General features: G+C 38.7%; 2 protein-coding genes across 3 annotated transcripts in view; both read left to right on the top strand.

The window, feature by feature from the left end:
* The first annotated feature begins 13 nt into the window (after window positions 1–13).
* On the top strand, window positions 14–3,962 carry GSKIP (GSK3B interacting protein). The gene is made up of 3 exons (XM_065840242.2): window positions 14–189; window positions 1,227–1,485; window positions 2,083–3,962. The coding sequence occupies exons 2-3, from the start codon at window positions 1,228–1,230 to the stop codon at window positions 2,242–2,244; spliced, it is 420 nt and encodes a 139-aa protein (XP_065696314.1). The 5' UTR covers window positions 14–189; window position 1,227; the 3' UTR covers window positions 2,245–3,962.
* Window positions 3,963–4,863: 901 nt separating this feature from the next.
* The window catches only part of AK7 (adenylate kinase 7), a 31,280-nt gene continuing 18,182 nt past the window's right edge, over window positions 4,864–17,961 (top strand). The window contains exons 1-8 of one of the 2 annotated variants that reach the window (XM_065837993.2): window positions 4,864–5,006; window positions 5,578–5,757; window positions 6,812–6,920; window positions 7,922–8,016; window positions 8,794–8,904; window positions 14,458–14,541; window positions 15,111–15,199; window positions 15,730–15,820. In XM_065837993.2, coding sequence (XP_065694065.1) covers window positions 4,929–5,006; window positions 5,578–5,757; window positions 6,812–6,920; window positions 7,922–8,016; window positions 8,794–8,904; window positions 14,458–14,541; window positions 15,111–15,199; window positions 15,730–15,820 — 837 coding nt within the window. In that variant the 5' untranslated portion in view covers window positions 4,864–4,928. Of the gene's footprint in view, window positions 5,007–5,038; window positions 5,758–6,811; window positions 6,921–7,921; window positions 8,017–8,793; window positions 8,905–14,457; window positions 14,542–15,110; window positions 15,200–15,729; window positions 15,821–17,961 lie in introns of those variants that run through there. The other variant, XM_065837992.2, reaches the window with a different exon arrangement.

Below are 17,961 nucleotides of genomic sequence, written 5' to 3' on the forward strand. Positions count from 1 at the left end.
CGGAAGCGGGAGGTGCGTGAGTGGGCGGTGTCGTGGTGGAGGGGCGTTCGCTGCCGGGCGGCAGCGGGTGGCGGTCGCCTCGCTAGTGAGCGGCCCCGGGGGAAGCGGCAGAACGGGGCGGCAGGCGCCGTTGTGTCTGGAGCCGGTTGGGGTCGGGCGGCGGGGCGTCGACCGCCCCCGCCGGGGCCGGTAGGTGGGCTCCCGGGGCGCGGCACGGCACTGCCGGTGCGGGTGGTCCCTGCTCCAGCCCGCGCTGCTCGGGGCAGCGGTGCCGGCGTGAGCCGTGGGTGTTATGCTGTCAATGAATGGCGGTGATTCACGGTGAACGGGAGGTGTCGCAGCTCGGTAGCCAGCTCCCTTATTGGCCACAGCTTCTTCGGAGTTTGTAGGTCCCGGCTGGGTTTTGCTCGAAAGGGATGAATCCCATGGGGTGAATGTCTTGCGTTGTTGCAGATCGGTCGTTGCTGGCCCCTCCTGACAGCTACCGGCGCACTCGGGGCAGCGTCCCAGGGTCTCTCCCTGCTGGCCTGGGACAGGTGTCCCGGTGGGTGTCAGTCACCAGAGGCCTCATGGAGACACAGGTACCCCAGAGGCAAATGCTGGGGCCTCTGGGGTGACCCCCACAGAACCTGTCCCTTTTGGGTAATGGTTCCTGACAAAGACCAGCAATGTACATCTCTGAAATGTGTTGACAGTTGTGTGTAAAAGCTGAGCAAGAGAATTGTTCTTCAGTGGCTGCACGCAAAAAGCTGCTCTTAATATTGCTTTATACTCTTGGATAACCCGTTTAGTTCACTGACTTTGCTAAGTCTTTCCTAAGTTCACCAACAATAGGTTTTTATTTTCTACAGCTGTTGATTTCAGTTTTTCCAGGCATGACTTGTCTTCCTACTGCATTCCGGGTCAGCAAAGTGCAGAATTAATTACTGCTGAATCATAACAGAGTCTGATACAACAGAATGCGAGTTACTTGCATAAGAAGCAGCAACTTAGTGACACTGATTCTGCTTCGATCTGCTAATGTAACCTTAAGCAGTTGTTCTCAGCATCTTGGTTTTGAGTTCTCTGAACTGTCATTTCATGAGTTGTGGAAGCCACTAGGTCTCTTATTTTTGGGGGGGACAGTGTTAAATATGTCTGCTTCAGAAATATCTCTTGTTTTGTGGTGTTAAAATATTTTGAGTGTAATGGTATGATAAATCTAAAATAAATGTTTACATATGCAGAATGGAGACTGATTGCAATCCTATGGAGTTGCCCAATAATACGGGGTTTGAAGAGGATTCTGATTATAGAGACTTTGAAGGAACAGATGTGAAAGATATGAGACTAGAAGCTGAAGCTGTTGTGAATGATGTTCTGTTCGCTGTAAGCAACATGTTTGTCTCAAAAACCCTTCCCTGTGCAGAGGATGTGGCATATATCAACGTGGAAACCAGGGAAAGGAACAGATATTGCCTGGAGCTCACCGAAGCAGGACTCAGGGTAAACTAATTTGTTTTGTAATTTCACAAGCCTCTTTGTTTTGAACAGTGATTGTGTTCAGAAAGTGCTTAGAAAAACACTTCAGTGACATCGTGACAACATACGTATTCCTATTGTACTTTAATGAAAGCCTGTTCTACATGTTTTCTCCAAGAAGGTGGAACATTAACTAGTTATTTCCAAAAAAGCAAGAAGCAAAGTTGATTAAAAAAACAGGCATTTATTTGAGACACAAAACAATGAAGAGTGGAGCAGCAACTTGTTATAGGCATTCCAGTCTTCAGGTTTCTCATGTACCCAGATAAGTCAGTAGTACAGCGTATACACAATTCCTTTTTTGCACCATTTGCATGTTTTCTGCAAACATGTAGATGTCTGACTTGTTTTCAAAGGTCATAATGATAGATTTTACTAATACTCTGAGTTTTGGACAAAAGGTATTTGAAACTGTCTAAATACTGTATTACCATTAAGCCCCATGGCAGAAATCCAGGATCTTTTGTTCTCACATTACTGTACTACCCTGACTAGCAAAGTTAAACACAGTGCAAGGTGATCCAAACCATAGAAATTTAACAAATTGGTTTTTTGTTGCAGGTCGTAGCTTATGATTTTGATCAGACTGATGACAGATTGCAAACTCCATACCATGAAACTGTCTACTCCTTATTGGACTCTCTCAGCCCTGCATATCGAGAGGTGTTTGGAAATGCACTACTACAAAGATTAGAAGCTTTGAAGAAAGATAGTCAGTCATGATTTACCCAGAAGTGAGGAAGTTTCAATGCTGGAAGGAATTCTTTGTATGAGGCATTGGATCTTTCTTACAAATGTAATCACAATATCTTAATGTCTTGCATTAATATCTAATTCATGTTAGTACTACTCCATAACATTTTGCTACAGTGGGTTTGTGTATATCACAATGCTGTTAAAGGCCACTGATAAATTGTAACATGAATAATCTTTTTTGTTTTCTTTTTTGTTGTAGGTGAGCAAGTAAGTTTCTTCTTACAACATTCAAAAAATTTGGTCTCTTTTCAAAGTGTTATTATTCAAAACTTAAAAAAATATAGAGAGACTGAATATTATATATACAAGTAGTAATTATTTTGTGTCTGTTTACTGATAATTTTCATATCTGCTTTTTAAAATAGAAACTAACCACTTGCTCTATACAATTAATGAAAAATAATTGGGACAAATGCTGTTTTGGGAAGAACAGAATTTCAGCTTGATTTACTACACATAAATCTGAAAATTCTCAGCTTTGATAACAAGAAAGATAGTTCTTGAACAGTTGAACGTTGCGTATATACTGACACTATCTGAGTTAAAAGCAAGGCTCAGTATTATTTCGTCTGTACTTGTCTATGGCAACCAGCAAACTCCAAATAAATAAATGAGATGTAGTGCTAATATATGAATGTATTGTCTGAATCGCAAATGAGTTAAGCACAGAATTACAATGTAATGGGCTACAGTATCCTAATGATGATGTTATATATACTGTATGTATGCTATGCTGTAACTGAGGGGCTTGGAAGACATTTTAGCCTCTTTACTATTCTGAATGTGTTTACACGATGTACAGGATATACCCAAGAGTATTTTTGTTTCAGTCTTTACTTTCTATAATACAGTACTTTGGTACTACTATTTTTCACACTTTTTCCCTCAATTGTACAGTGTCCTCTCCTAATGAATATGAAGCACTGTAATGTTAACTGCATTGTATTGGTTTGAAACCAAAGGCTGTATGAAATTTGCTAATGCTAATACAAACTGGAAGATATAACTTGTATTTTCTACTTAAAAACTGGTACAATTTTCTTTATAAATCTATTGTTCTGCTGCAACTTTTCAAGTACATACTGAATGGTAGACTTTTTAAAAATTACAGTTGGTTAGAAATACTAGTACTGTTGAACTAACATTCTGTGACGTTCATACTTTTTGTATTCTTGTATTATTCAGTATTTGCACATCTTTGTTTAAATAATCCTGCCATTATTCTGCCATGCCTTTGTGACAATTACATGCAGTAGCCTTTTTGGAATCATAGTTAGGAATATATTAGTTTTCACGAAGTCACAGATTCCAGTGACTTCAGTAAAACTGCATTGACTTCTACCTGCTAGGGATTAGTCATATCAATTGAAGAAGCCTAGTAAAGCTTTTGTAGTGGCTTTGGAGTAGTAATGTACAGCTATGGCTGACAACTGTTTTCCAGAGTTTAATTTAGTGTTTATTATCTTTTTAGGTTGAAACTTGTGATACAAATCCTCTGCTATACATTATGCTTTTATGCTCTAAAAATTTTTCGTATAGGCTCTCTTTGGCACACAGGTCTGTGGCACATGGTTAGTCCTCTGTGAGGAGAATGTACTTTACCCAATTTATATTTGAATATTTTCCTGTGCAACTAATTTACTTGTTCAGTTTCAATGACTAAAGCATTAAATAAATGCACCAGTGTGTTGCCGTTTTCTTGGAGGAGGGGGAGCTACTGGAAAGGGGGGAATGAACAACCAAAGTCGTGCCCATAAAAAAGTCTTAAATATCAAGCAGTTAACAAGTATTTGAAAACCTTTGGCTGCAAACTTTTATCTGCTGAAACTTTGTCATGGGAAAAACAAGGTAGGTGATTGTAAATAGGGATTTGGAAAAGAAGTGTTGGAAATGGAAGTGGAAAATTGTCAAAGTAAATGTTACATTGCTAAGATTTTTTTTTTCCTTGTCATTTTTCACGCCTATTATAAACCTAAACTGAGAAATACTTTCAAAACAGGTGTTTTGTCGGTATTAACGGAAGAAACTTCTGTTATTTCTTGTAATGTGTCACAGTGTTAAGTCAAAAATGGGAAAGCTATGTCATTCCACGGTGGATTTGTAAATATGAAGAAAGTGCTTCCCAGTCCCCGTACTTGGGCATTGCTGCCCGTATGGAGGGAGCTTCTCTAAAGCTGACAATGGAGAAGTTCTATAGGTCGCCTTAGGCTGTTGTCATTATCCAACCCCCTGAATAAGTGCTGCCTGGCCTAATGTAGCTGTTACCTAAAAAGCCTCAAAGCCTGCCTGCTATCTGACAGGATGCCCAATAATCTGATTAAAGCAGTTTTTGTCTCAGCAGTACTACACAGATTTTTCCTGTTCGGTGTCGAGAAGAGAGGAATAAAGTCCCTGACTTATTGACTACTGCCTTCCGGTTTGGCCTACGATAGAGTGAATCGGGTGCAACGCACGGGTACCTGCAAACACCAAGTCCCTGTTTACGCTGATGATGCTCCGCACCAGCGCTGGTGCCCCCGGCCGCCCTGCCCGCTGGGCGGGCCGCAGCTCCCAGCCCCGCCCGCCGCCCGCACTGCGCAACCGACGCTGCCCGCGCCGTCGGGTAGCAACGGGCCGCGTCCCCGGCGGTGGTTGTGGCGGTGGTTGTGGCGATGGCGGCGGAGCCGGCGCAGAGCCGGCGGGTCTTCCTCAACCACCTCGACTCCTACTGCGGCCGCCACGTCGGCGAGGTGACGGCGGGGGCCGGCCCGCAGCTGCTCGCGGCCGCGGCTGCTTCCTCAGCGATCGCTGCCTGAGGCGCTGCCGCCTTCCCGCCCGCCCCAGCTCGGCCCGCGGCCAGTAGCGCTGCTCCGGAGAGCTCGGCCGGAGAGCTGCGGTCTCCTAAAATATCTGCTGAGGAGGGGGGTTGGGGACATGAAAGGGTTGAGATGGATCAAAATTTAGAGTTAGGAGCGGGAGGTGTGGATAGAGCAGGTCGGGAGACCTCAGGCAGCAGCGGATCACTGTGGGGACAAATGAGGTAACGCCGACCTGAGGAGCCAGGCTGCAGGGAACAGGCATCTGGGGACTCACCAGCACCTTCGGCTCCGAGCTGAAGGACACAAGTCAAGACAAAACATTACAACTGAGATTGAGGAGTCCATAACATTTTACAGTTCGATGGAAAGTTTTGTTCTGAGCTACATTACCTACAGGAGGATCAGGGCTAGTCAGACAGTGTTGGTGTCTTCCCAAGATCATGATAAACTGTTTAGGATTCAATACGTATTTGCATACAAATATATGTCTTGTATATTGCAGTATTTATCCAGATGTGTTGTTGGGGCATCACTTGAAAGCACAGAGGAAGAGGAGGCGGAAGATGAAAATAAGTCAGCTGTTGAAGTTTCTAGTAGGCCGAAGGAGAGAGTCTATCAAATAGTGGGGACTCTTTCTGAGCCAGAGAGTACTAAACCATATTTTGCAGAGGAAACATATGCAGTAAGTGTCTTATTTCAGGTTGCCCTTAGACAGCATTAGAAATATTGCAAGTCATGTAAAATGACCTGCATTAACAAAATGGTCTTCTGTTGCTGTTGGAAGCTGTAGACATTTATTTTATTCCTTCTGCTTCCCACACTCTGCTGTCTGCTCTCTGCTAGGCCTGAAACAGCAAATAGTAAAAGGAAAGAACTCAGACTCAATATAGATTTTCTTTTTCTTTCAAAAAACACACATCTCAACTATCTTTCTTGCCTCCTCTGTGTCTTTTATCACTATTTTAAGGGTAGTGGTGCTTGAACCAAATTTAGTGTCCCCCTTCTTAACTTTTCACTGAAATCACAGCTTTCACTAACGACTAATTGTTATGAATACCTACATCTTTATTTAAAGACATGTCCAAAGGTTAGTTAATTAGAGGAGGCTTGCTTTGAAGAAAGTGATTCCTTATTGCTTGATTTAGTTTTCTGAAACTAAAATTGTCTCTAAGTGTCTGAAATTGATGATCTAGATCTCTTCAAACATTTGAAAATTTTTATTTAAATGTCTATACAGCTGAGCTATTCAATGAGATTATGGCTGGCAGTATTAAATCTTAATCACTACCCTTGCCCAAAGTTTTTGTTGGGCTGTTTAAGTGAAGCAGGCAATCTGCATGTAACAAAAATAACAGGATGTTATTTTGTAAGGAAATTTACTTTTTTTTTGTCTTCTCCATTCTGCCAGCTGATTCTTGTTTAAAATACCTCTAAAAGTCATAGGTATTTTTTTATATTCACAACTGTACTGAAAATATTAATCATAAAATACTGCTAAAAATTATACTTATTTTTGAACTATGTTAACATGTACTGTAAATTAGAAGTTTCAGCATTTAATTTACATTCTGACACCTTCCTTGTATCTGACATAAAGTCTAATATGAGTCTTATGAATTATTGTAACATCCTAGTGTTAGAAAACTACAGTCTATCAGTGAGTTAAACTCGAAAAGAAAAGTAATTTTGGTTTTATATTTTTTTAAATGTCAGGTTCTCACATTTTTTTCCCCTAGGTCTCTTCTCAAGAAGAGCTCTTAAGTCACTTGCTTGAATGTGACATTGTTTTATATAATATCACTGAGGATACAAATCAAATTGAGGAAGCAACATGGGCTGCTTCTGGTTAGTACAAATACAAACTGAACAGAAAATTGGTTGCCATGCAGCTATAAAAATTTACCATAAATGTGTAATGAAATTATCTGAGATTTATAGTTTACTGTAATATAAAACCCAGTTCCTTGATGAAGAAATGCTGCACGAGTTGTTCAATTAATTAGCAAGGGACTATAGAATGCACTCGAGCATTCATAAGCCAGAGAAGCTGTCATGGGATGGTCCAACACCTTAAATTACATTTCTGTGTTATTTCCCTAAGTAAATATTAACCATCATCTTATCTATTTGCAGTGGGAGATGGGTAGAAAGTTTCCTCCTGTGATACCCAAAGAATGTTTCAATATTTTATATAATTATTTTAAATATATTTTTACTTAAAAGTCCAATAAAAATACTGCTAATAGTTTTTCTGAAACTTTCTCCTGATTGTTACATCCAAATTTTAATGGGCATCTGGAATCTTTTCATGGTGATGGTGTAATATTACTCTTCCTACAATAGGTAAACTAAATTATGCTTTTCTGTTTATAGTATAAATACTTGGATAACATCATAAGTTTTAGAGAACTCAGCAAAACATAACTCAAATGTAATTATTTTGCTCTAAGTTAAAATAAGGAAGACTTACTTGAATTCTGTAGATTTTCTGTTTCAGTCATTAAAAACCCACACTTTATTTTATTTCACTATATACAATCAATGAAGATTAATCACTTCTTAGTATAGAGGGTGTCTTTTGTTTTCCCCGTAATATGTAGCTCTGTGGAGATTATGTTGATTCCAAAATATCTGATTCTTTATTACTATTATTTATCTATTTATTTTCTTTTGTGATTTATTGCTTTTATTTTATATCAACCCAAATAATGAGTACTTGTTTAAAAATACATATCACTTTGAACATTATAGTATAAATGTCTATACATGACTTTTATATAAAAGCAAAAATACAGTTGGAGTAATACAGTTTACAATACATTAAATAATTTGCTTTCATTTAACAGCCTTACACAGGGAAATAGAGCATTTTACAACACCAAAGTTATTCATCCTCATTTCAACAATAATGAGCTGGGCACAAAGCAAACCCCCTGACCCTGTAAGTAATATGAAAACCTTTTTTTTTGATTGCATATTTCCATTTACTGGAAAATATTCATTAAATTCAATTAAACGCAGTATTTCAGTATGTACTTCAACAGTAGCTAATAAAGTTAATTTCAACAAGTGTGTTTTTTCTCATGGTCTTTTCACTCTGAACCACTACTTACTGCTAAAACTGTTAAATTTGTTCCACTGGGCAGAGAAGTTTAGGCACTGGGCTACAACAAAACAGGCAGACATTAGGGGCTGGTTGGACAAGAGAGCAGACCTGTGCTAACCACAATGTGCACTGTCCTTCAATCATAAAAAATTCCCATCTTTATATCTAATGAAATACATATTTAAATCAGTGTGTAGACCGATAAATAGATACATCTTTATATCTATATAGATATAGAATTTTCAGGAACCATGTGGGATGCTTTGTACTATGCACCACAGTTCTTGAACTTAGTCTTACAGCAATTGTGCACATTAATGTCATCTGTAGCAGTTTTCAGAGTTTTTAGAGCTTGTGAAATGCTATATGTATAATAAAAATTCATGGGTTTTAAATGCAAAAAGTCGCTAAAGTCTTTTGCTGTGAAAATTGAAATGGAACTATTGACATTTTCAAAATGTTGAACATCAAGTATCAGAATCAGAAGTTTTAAGGATTTCAAATGAAAACGAAGTTATACCAATTTTTTAAAAAATTTCAAGATCTTATTTTAACCATCTAGGCTTGTTCTGGTTTAAGACGTGTAACAGTCACATTTTTTTTCCTTGGTAGGAAGATCCTGAGATTCCTTTTACTGATGAAGATTTTCGCAAAAGGAAAGCTCATCCTAACTTTGTGGATCACATAAATGCTGAAAAACTCATTCTCAAACTTGGGAAAACTGTACGTAAAGGACGTTTTTATAAAAATAGGTTGTTTAGTCTTCTTACTTAGAGTATTATCTTAGTAATGGAAATTACCAACAATTCGAATACATTTTAAGAGCATGTTATTCTCTTGATAATTATGAATAACATTATTAAAAAAATATCAAGTATAGAGAAGACAATAATGCCTTTTGAAACATAAGTGTCTACATAATACAAATCCCAAATTCTGTCTTTTTTCCATAGATAGTAAATTATGGTTATCTCATTTAAAAAAGGTGTTGTTTCATTGGTTTTGTGAGAGAATTAAAGCTAGGGCCTGTGTGAGGAAAGACTTGAAGATGAAAGAATGTAGAGGAAAGGGATATTAGTGTAGCTTTAAAGAAAAGCAGCATCTTTAAATATTAGCAAGCTATGTTAATATTATGTCTCATTTAAATACTTAGATGACGTTCTGGTCAAACCTAGCACATTCCTGGATAGTTTGCACTCTTGGAGCAGAGGGCACTTTCATTCCACCCTATAATTCACTTTAAAATCATGGCCATAGAGCTGATCCAGCCTAACTAGAATATCTGTTATCAGTTTATATATATTTTAAAATCACTGCTTTCAGCTTTGTTTTGACCTGATTAGACTATTGATCTTACTAGAGAACAGATAATGCCTCTCTCTTTATTTAAAAGCTATTGATAAAGAAATACCAACAGTGGCTGTTTTTGTGCTTCGCAACTCAGGAAAGTTGACGCTGTTGTCATTAGAGATGGAGCACGGTGGAAGTTAGGAAAGAGAACTACAAAACAATGAAATACACTGCATGATGAAGGTGTCATTTGGTCTTCCTCTGTGCGTTAACAGTCTCCCATAATAAAAATATTGTAGTGTCCATTGCAGAAATTTGTCAGGCTTATTACAGAGAGGAAAAAATCCTTCATTCTGATTTGAGTATACACTTGTTACCTTACCCCCTGCTGAAGAAAATAGCACTAGATATTATATTCTAATGTGGGTTTAATAGTACAGAATGCCAGTAAATTTTGGTTTACAGCTTAAACAGTGGTAAACTGTTCTTGGTTTTACTGTGCTAACCTGGAGTTATTCTATAAGACTATGGAATAACTTCCATACTTGTGATGTAAGAAACACAAAGATTGTACACAGTGTCCACCAAACCTCACAGGAACTTCTGCCACCACTAACACCCAGATGAACTACTGACTCAATTTCTCTGACTAGCCCAAAGCACTGAGTCACTTCATAACAAAGGTGTTCATATAATTAGCTTCTAAATGTTTGCCAGGCTGAATGTCTGTTGAGAAGGCAGTGGAGCAATATGTATCAGGACACAATAAAGCAACTTGAATGTTTTCAGTATATACCTCTTATAGGCACTTCAAAAGGAGCCTTTTTCCTCCAGAACTCCAGGGGCAGCTTCAGTGGGCATCATTGTCCCTGTTTAGTTTCTGTCGCACTTTGGAACGGGAAGGCTCCAAAGCATCTGTTCTTCCCAGCAGATCAACATTAGCTTCTTGTGATGACTGGATTACAGTTCTTACTCATTTTTAAATTCATTGGTATCTGGGGAATGTGCTGCCTGTGAAAGAAATTACAGGGTTACCACTTGCCTGCAAAAAGCTCATCAGGAGATACTAGGATTCAGCAGCCATGTCAGTCATGTAACAAAAATCTTGCACCTAAGAACAGAACGGTTTCTTAGCCATCATATCTGTTCTGTGCAATTTAATGACTGTTGTTGCTTAAACTAAGATTTAACCCCTCTGAGTTAATGTATCTTCCACCTATAGTTTGCTTAAAATTCAGCAAGGGTTGTGAGCTAGAGGGCTTTCCTTTTTACCACTAGCAATTTTTTACCTTTACCTTTGTGGCAGGACATTTGGGCTTTGTAGTTTTTCTCGGAGAAAAGTTGTTGACTCTGTGTTCTGCCAAATTCAGAATCCTTGGAGAAACATCTGCCTACCACAGACAGAGGAGCTCTTCATCTCCCAGCTCTGTTCTCAGTGGCATCCCAGTTCCTGAATCCATTAATTTAGACCTCTTTCCCATTTCAAGCATTCTATTAGAATAAAAACAAAAGATGTAAAACAACAAAAGCCTAGAACGGATTATAATAGCTAGAATGTGACATCTAGTGGCTTTAATGAATATTACAAAGGTCAATCACAGAATCACAGAATGTTAGGGATTGGAAGGGACCTCAAAAGATCATCTAGTCCAATCCCCCTGCCGGAGCAGGAACACCTGGATGAGGTTACACAGGAATGTGTCCAGGAGGGTTTTGAATGTCTCCAGAAAAGGAGACTCCACAACCCCGCTGGGCAGCCTGTTCCAGTGCTCTGTCACCCTCACTGTGAAGAAGTTTCTTCTCAAACTTAAATGAGACCTCCTATGTTCCAGTTTGCACCCATTGCCCCTTGTCTTATCATTGGTTGTCACCGAGAAGAACCTGGCTCCATTCTGCTGACACTCACCCTTTACATATTTATAAACATTAATGAGATCACCCCCAGTCTCCTCCAAGCTAAAGAACCCCAGCTCCGTCAGCCTTTCTTCATAAGGGAGGTGCTCCACTCCCTTCATCATCTTCATTGCCCTGCACTGGACTCTCTCCAGCAGTTCCCTGTCCTTCTTGAACTGAGGGGCCCAGAACTGGACACAATATTCCAGATGTGGTTTCACTAGGGCAGTGTAGAGGGGGAGAAGAACCTCTCTCGACCTACTAACCAACCCCCTTCTAATCACAGTATCACAGTATGTTTGGGATTGGAAGGCACCTCAAAAGTTCATCTAGTCCAATCCCCCTGCTGGAGCAGGAATGCCTAGGAGAGGTCGCACAGGAAATGTGTCCAGGCGGGCTTTGAATGTCTCCAGGGAAGGAGACTCCACAACCTCCCTGGGCAGCCTGTTCCAGTGCTCTGTCACCCTCACTGAGAAGTTGTTCTTTCTCAAATTTAAGTGGAACCTCTTGTGTTCCAGCTTGATCCCATTTACCCCTTGTCCTATCATTGTTTGCCACTGAGAAGAGCCTGGCTCCATCCTCGTGGCACTCACCCTTTATATATTTATAAACATTAATAAGGTCACCCCTCAGTCTCCTCTTCTCCAAACTAAAGAGACCCAGCTCCCTCAGCCTTTCTTCATAAGGGAGGTGCTCCACTCCCTTCATCATCTTTGTTGCCCTACGCTGGACCCTCTCCAACAGTTCCCTGTCCTTCTTGAACTGAGGGACCCAGAACTGGACACAATATTCCAGATGGGGTCTCACCAAGGCGGAGTAGAGGGGAAGGAGGACCTCTCTCGATCTACTGACCACCCCCCTTGTAATACACCCGAGGATGCCATTGGCCTTCCTGGCCACAAGGGCACAGTGCTGGCTCGTGGTCATCCTGTTGTCCACCAGGACCCCCAGGTCCCTTTCCCCTACACTGCTCTCTAATATGTAATTTCCCAACCTATACTGGAACCTGGGGTTGTTCCTGCCCAGATGTAGGACTCTACACTTTCCCTTGTTAAATTTCATCAGGTTATTTCCCGCCCAACTCTCCAGCCTGTCCAGGTCCCACTGGATGGCAGCACAGCCTTCTGATGTGTCAGCCACTCCTCTCAGCTTAGTGTCATCAGCAAACTTGCTGATAGTACACTCAATTCCCTCGTCTAAATCATTAATGAATATATTGAATAATATTGGCCCCAGTACTGACCCCTGAGGCACTCCACTAGATACTGGCCTCCAACTGGACTCCGCACCAAGATGCCATTGGCCTTCCTGGCCACAAGGGCACAGTGCTGGCTTATGGTCATCCTGCTGTCCACCAGGTCCTTTTCCCCTATGCTGCTCTCTAACAGGTCATTCCCCAACTTATACTGGAACCTGGGGTACCTAAAGGTTTTCACCCACGACTAAACATGCTGTGTGTAGCTAAGGGTTTGCTTAATAATTGTTTTATTTTTTTAAACGAAGTATATCCAAGTCATCTCAAGTAGTACCTTCTCATATGTGTGACTTGTGACTCCAAATAGGTTTTTTTTGAGGACTTGAACCTGTTTCAGAGGTTTGTATTTCAGTAAGTATTGCACTCTGTGCCAAACTGGTTTGTCTCCACAAGTGGCTACTGCGGAAGCTGCTGCAGAGTAAATGGAAGAAAATCCCATGTGTCACATTCTACTCAAGGGAGATGAGAAGTAGCACCTTCTGTGCTTTCACAAGAGGCAGGTTTTTCCTGCTGGAGACAGAAATTACAGCATGTCTTCTCCTGGGGCACGTTTGCAGTCTGTCCAGAACAATCCTGGGAGCTACTGCTCTTAGAGTACAAACAGTTTCTGTCGTGGTACTACTCAATCAAACCAAGTGTGGGAACTACTATACTATCTCTAATGTCTTCTAGTTTTGAGTTTGTTGTGATTACTAATAAGCTATTGCATTGAACTGAGTTTAGATGGCTTTTATGACAGTTTTATGTTGTAAGTAGATAGATAAACACACACAGATGCAATACACCGATGTTATAACTTATCCCTTTATATGATGCTTTGCTTATATAATCAAAGATTGGCTAAGTGTTCTTAGTTTTATGTTTTTGAAATATTATAAAGATGATAACAAAACATGCATTTTTTTACCAAAAAAGAAAAAAAGGAGATCCCAAATCTGAGCATTTTTTCCTCTGCTGTTAAGAGCATGTTCTTTTACGTAGTGTTATGTAGGTATATAATGTTTGGGATCTTTACAATATGAGAATTATTTAACAATTTTGTTTCACTTTAAAAATTTCAAAGTGACTGGTCCTAATTTAAAATATTTTCCTGAAAGCTTTTCTCCTTAAGTTGATTTAAAAAAACCTTATTTTCTCTCTGTATAAGCCATCCTCAACATTGATCTAAGCAGTAACACTTTACATTAACAGGCAGCCTGGACGGGTGAATTTATGATTTTATGCAATAACGATCAACAAAAAATATGTTGATTGATCATGTTATGTGGGTAGGAAAACACTTAAGATAGTTCACGTTTGTTTTTTTTGTTATTATTATATATCAAGATAAAAGTAAAGCAATTGTAAAATCACCGATACAGGATTTCGCTCTTCTTTAGGCATTCAAATGCAAATATAATGCAATTAAAAATAGCTTCAATTAATTTCAGAGGTATTTATCTTGGAAATAGAAAGTTGAAACATGAGTTATCCTGTCCGCTTCATTAATTTACATAACTTACTTCCAAGTTTTTAATTCTTAAAAACTTTTTAGAATTTCAGTTCAAATTTAGACAGGTCAATTCTGATTGAGCAATGGTTTGTGGGTTTTTTTGTTCTTCTTGTTGTTTTTTGATTTTTTTTTTTGTTTTGTTTTTTGGTTTTTTTATGGGAAGTATTAGCAATATGCCTTATGAAACTACAGCATATGCAACAATTGATGTAGCTACAAATTTTAAGTGATATCATTTATACACTTTGTATGTTTAGTACACAAGTACTCAAGTTTCAGGGCTAGCCAGTATCCATTTGCAGTATGGTATTTTTATAAAAACTTTCTTGTTGATTTTACTTCACAGAACAAACGTAAATTTTTGACTTATATTGTTGCCTCAGGACATCAATATGGAGCTGAGGAAGGAGTCTTGCACTACTTTTTTAAGGTAAGCATCCAGCTGTTTTTGAAGGTTCATTTAATTCCTAGTGGCAAATCACACTGGAATCGAACGCATTTTTAGTAGCTTTGCTATCATAAGGTTAGTGCTTTTGTGAACAAAACTGATTATTTTATCACTTTGAAATGTTTTAGCTACAGTTTTTCACTTTTTTGGCTCTGTATGTTTTTTAGTTTTTTCCATAGTTTTTGAACAGAATCTACATATGTATGTTACACTGAGTACATATCCATCATACCAATGGAATCAGGAAAAATTTCTTCTCAGCATTACATTTTCCCCCAACCATTTATTTTATTTGGGATACAAAATAACATTTGTCAAGATCAAAGAATACTATTAAGAAAACCCCCAAACAGCAGTTAATTGTTTCTTGTAGGCTACCAGTCTGTTTTTCTCTATAACTGTTTTTTTTACTGCAGTTCTATTAATCATTCAAGAAATTGAACATAAGTACTGAATATACAGATTTCCCTAGTAAAAAAAAATGCTCCTTTTTTAGCTCTAGGTAAAAGTAACTTTATTCTCCTCACTTCATTCTTCATTTGTATTTTCAGATAGGTTGGCTTAGTGAGACTCCTGCAATACCTGTTTTTGGGGATGGAAACAATTTTATTCCAACCATTCATGTTCTTGATTTAGCAGCGTAAGTAAAAAAAAAAAAAAATCCCCTGGACAATAATGGATACCCAGCTAGATAAGAAATCCAAATCTACTAGAGAGTACTGTGGCTTTTAAATTGGGGTGGGTGACTTTACGAACACACTTTGGCCCTTCTTGCTGAGTCAGACAGAGACTTCCATTTTAATACTAGATATGACTTCTGGAAACCTTATCTGGCTGTTGCACTGGTGCTATGCTTTTAACAAATTATAGCAATACTTGTTCTAGAGTGTGGTACCAGTTAGCTGGCACAGAACTGGAAATGGATTGCGGACCCTACATCAGGCTAAGTTAATATCTTCTACAGATATTGCTTTTTATCCTTTGAACTTCTTTCCAAATAAAAATTTAGCTGTGCTTCTTTAGTAAGGAAAAAGCATATGAAAATATCATGCTCTGAAAAGTTCTGCAAGATCTTACAAACTCTTTGTACTGTTTCTGAAATGCATTGAACAATGAAAGCCTGGTATGCTTCTCTAACTGCTGGCCTTGACTCTACTTGCTGTCTTTCAGAGTGTTGCAAAATATAGCAGACCACAGGCCAAGGTCTCACTATATACTTGCAGTAGATGAATCTATGCACACTCTTCAACAATTAGTAAAGGTAAGAGACTTGATGATTTTTTTTTCAGATATCTTTAAGGTTTTTAAAACTATATGTTTTGCTGAAGTAGAAGTTCCTAGGTCTTCTTGAATTATCTTGTGTAGTAAATGACATGGAGGATTTCAAAATAATTTTCTAAGACTTCTGTTATTTGAACAAAATATATTATTTGGACCTGATTTTGCAGAGCTAACTTCTGCAGTAGTATCATTAACTTCAGTAGAAATTTTACCTACAAAAGTTCTGGTGAATTGTCACGAGATTCAGAGTACTGTAATTAGATACTCAAAGTCTTTTAAATGTTTTTGCCTTCATTTTGTAGAAAGATATCTTGTTTTTCCAAGCATTTTGAAATTAAGCCTAGAAACAGCCCGAATGACACTGTTGAACTATACACTAATAGTAAGAGTCAAATAATGCAATGCAATAGGAGACTTGTTCATGTACGTTGAGCAAACATTACATAAGGACCAAACATAACAGCTCAATTTTTTTGGTTGATATCTAAGAGCGTTTCACGGAACAGTGTCTTAGGGAGCTCACAAGAAGACACAACCTTTCTTTTGATTCAGGTGAATACACAAGGTCTCACTGAAAAGTCAGTGGTCAAAGAGCCATTCTATATAAATGGCCATAATGCAAATGGTTACTATTCCTAGGGAAGAAGCAAAGGATAAAACTTTTGCAGCTGTGGTCAACCATAGGAAAGATCATTATATAAAAAAGAACACAAAAGACATTAAAAATATTACATCCTTAGAGGAGAAGGGTAAAGAATATTGAAATTTAATTATTAGCCATAGAAGACCATTGCATGCTGCTTACTAAGAAATGTTTGGGAAAGAGAAAATGAAAATTAGAATTGTTAAACTGTAGGCTGAGGTAAACAAGATGGGAGACCTCAAAAAGTTACAGTTATGTCCAGATGAAGAAAATAGAATAGAAAAGCTCATGAAATCTGACAGGATAAGTCAAAAAACACTTGAAGATCAACTATCAGGAAAGACTCAAAATGAATATCCTTTCTTCAAACGCTTGAAGGACAAAAAGCGTGTCGACAATCCATAAGGCAAATTGATGATTATGATATAAAAGGAGCACTTAGAGAAGAGAAGGCCATAGTAGAGATGCTTTGCATGGCTAAGAATTTGGAAGCATCTTAATGCTTCAGGATCTCTTTGTGGATGACTTGTTAGACGATATGTATAAAACTAAAGTAACTCTAAAAAAATACTATAGAATGAACTGACAAAATGAACACTGAGAAACCACCAGAGTGTTTTGCTATTCACTGAAGAGTTCTGAAATAGCTCAAGGATGAAATAACTCTGAATTGCTAATTCACGCATACAACCCGCTGTTTAGAACTGTCCTGGCACTTGAAGGCTGAAGGATGAAAAATATGGTGCCAATGTAAAAAGAGAGGTTCCTGAAATGTTTTGGGAATTACAGACCAATATGCCTGATGCTATTGGCTAGTAACCAGGAACATTATTAGAAATTATAATAAATACATTAAAGGGCATCCAGATTCATATGATCTATTTAGGAAGCGTCAACGTGACTTTTGTACAATAATCTCAAAGAAATACTTTCCAAAACAGTATTTTCAAATACTTTGAAAATTTTCTGAAGTTCTTTAATGTGACCAGCAGACATGGATAAGGGTGAACAAGCTGATGTAGTCTACTTGAATTTCCCAAAGGCTTTCAAAGAAGTACTTCACCAAAAGCTGTTGAGAAGCAGCTAGGTGCCCTAAGAAAATGGTTGGATCTATTCATGGGTATGTGATTCTTTAGAAATGGGAAATAGAAGGCAGGAGTAAGTGGACAATTTTCATCGAGACGGGAAGTTGGCAGTGAGGAGAGTGTTGCAGAGGGTCTCTACAGGAGCTGGGCCAGCCCAGGGGAAGTCTGGAAATGTACAGAGGAGAGATATACCTTGAGAGTTACTTACAGCAGCTGTTCCTAGATTAGAAAGTCTCTGAGCTGAAAATAGTTGAAGGTTAGAAAAGTATCAGGAAGCAGTATCATTGATGCTTTTCCCATTCTTACTTTCAATTGAGGTGTCCACAAACTGACATAATTGGAGACAGAATGCTGGGATACATGTAGATGTGATCTGATGCTCTTTATCCATTT

The sequence above is a fragment of the Patagioenas fasciata genome, chromosome 5 (genome assembly GCF_037038585.1).
Source record: "Patagioenas fasciata isolate bPatFas1 chromosome 5, bPatFas1.hap1, whole genome shotgun sequence".
In the NCBI taxonomy this organism is placed as follows: Eukaryota; Metazoa; Chordata; class Aves; order Columbiformes; family Columbidae; genus Patagioenas; species Patagioenas fasciata.

Coding starts and splice junctions, on each gene's coding strand:
- GSKIP (XM_065840242.2), top strand. CDS start 1,228: ATGGAGACTGATTGCAATCCTATGGAGTTGCCCAATAATACGGGGTTT. Junction 1,486..2,082: donor TCACCGAAGCAGGACTCAGG/GTAAACTAATTT, acceptor TTTTTGTTGCAG/GTCGTAGCTTATGATTTTGA.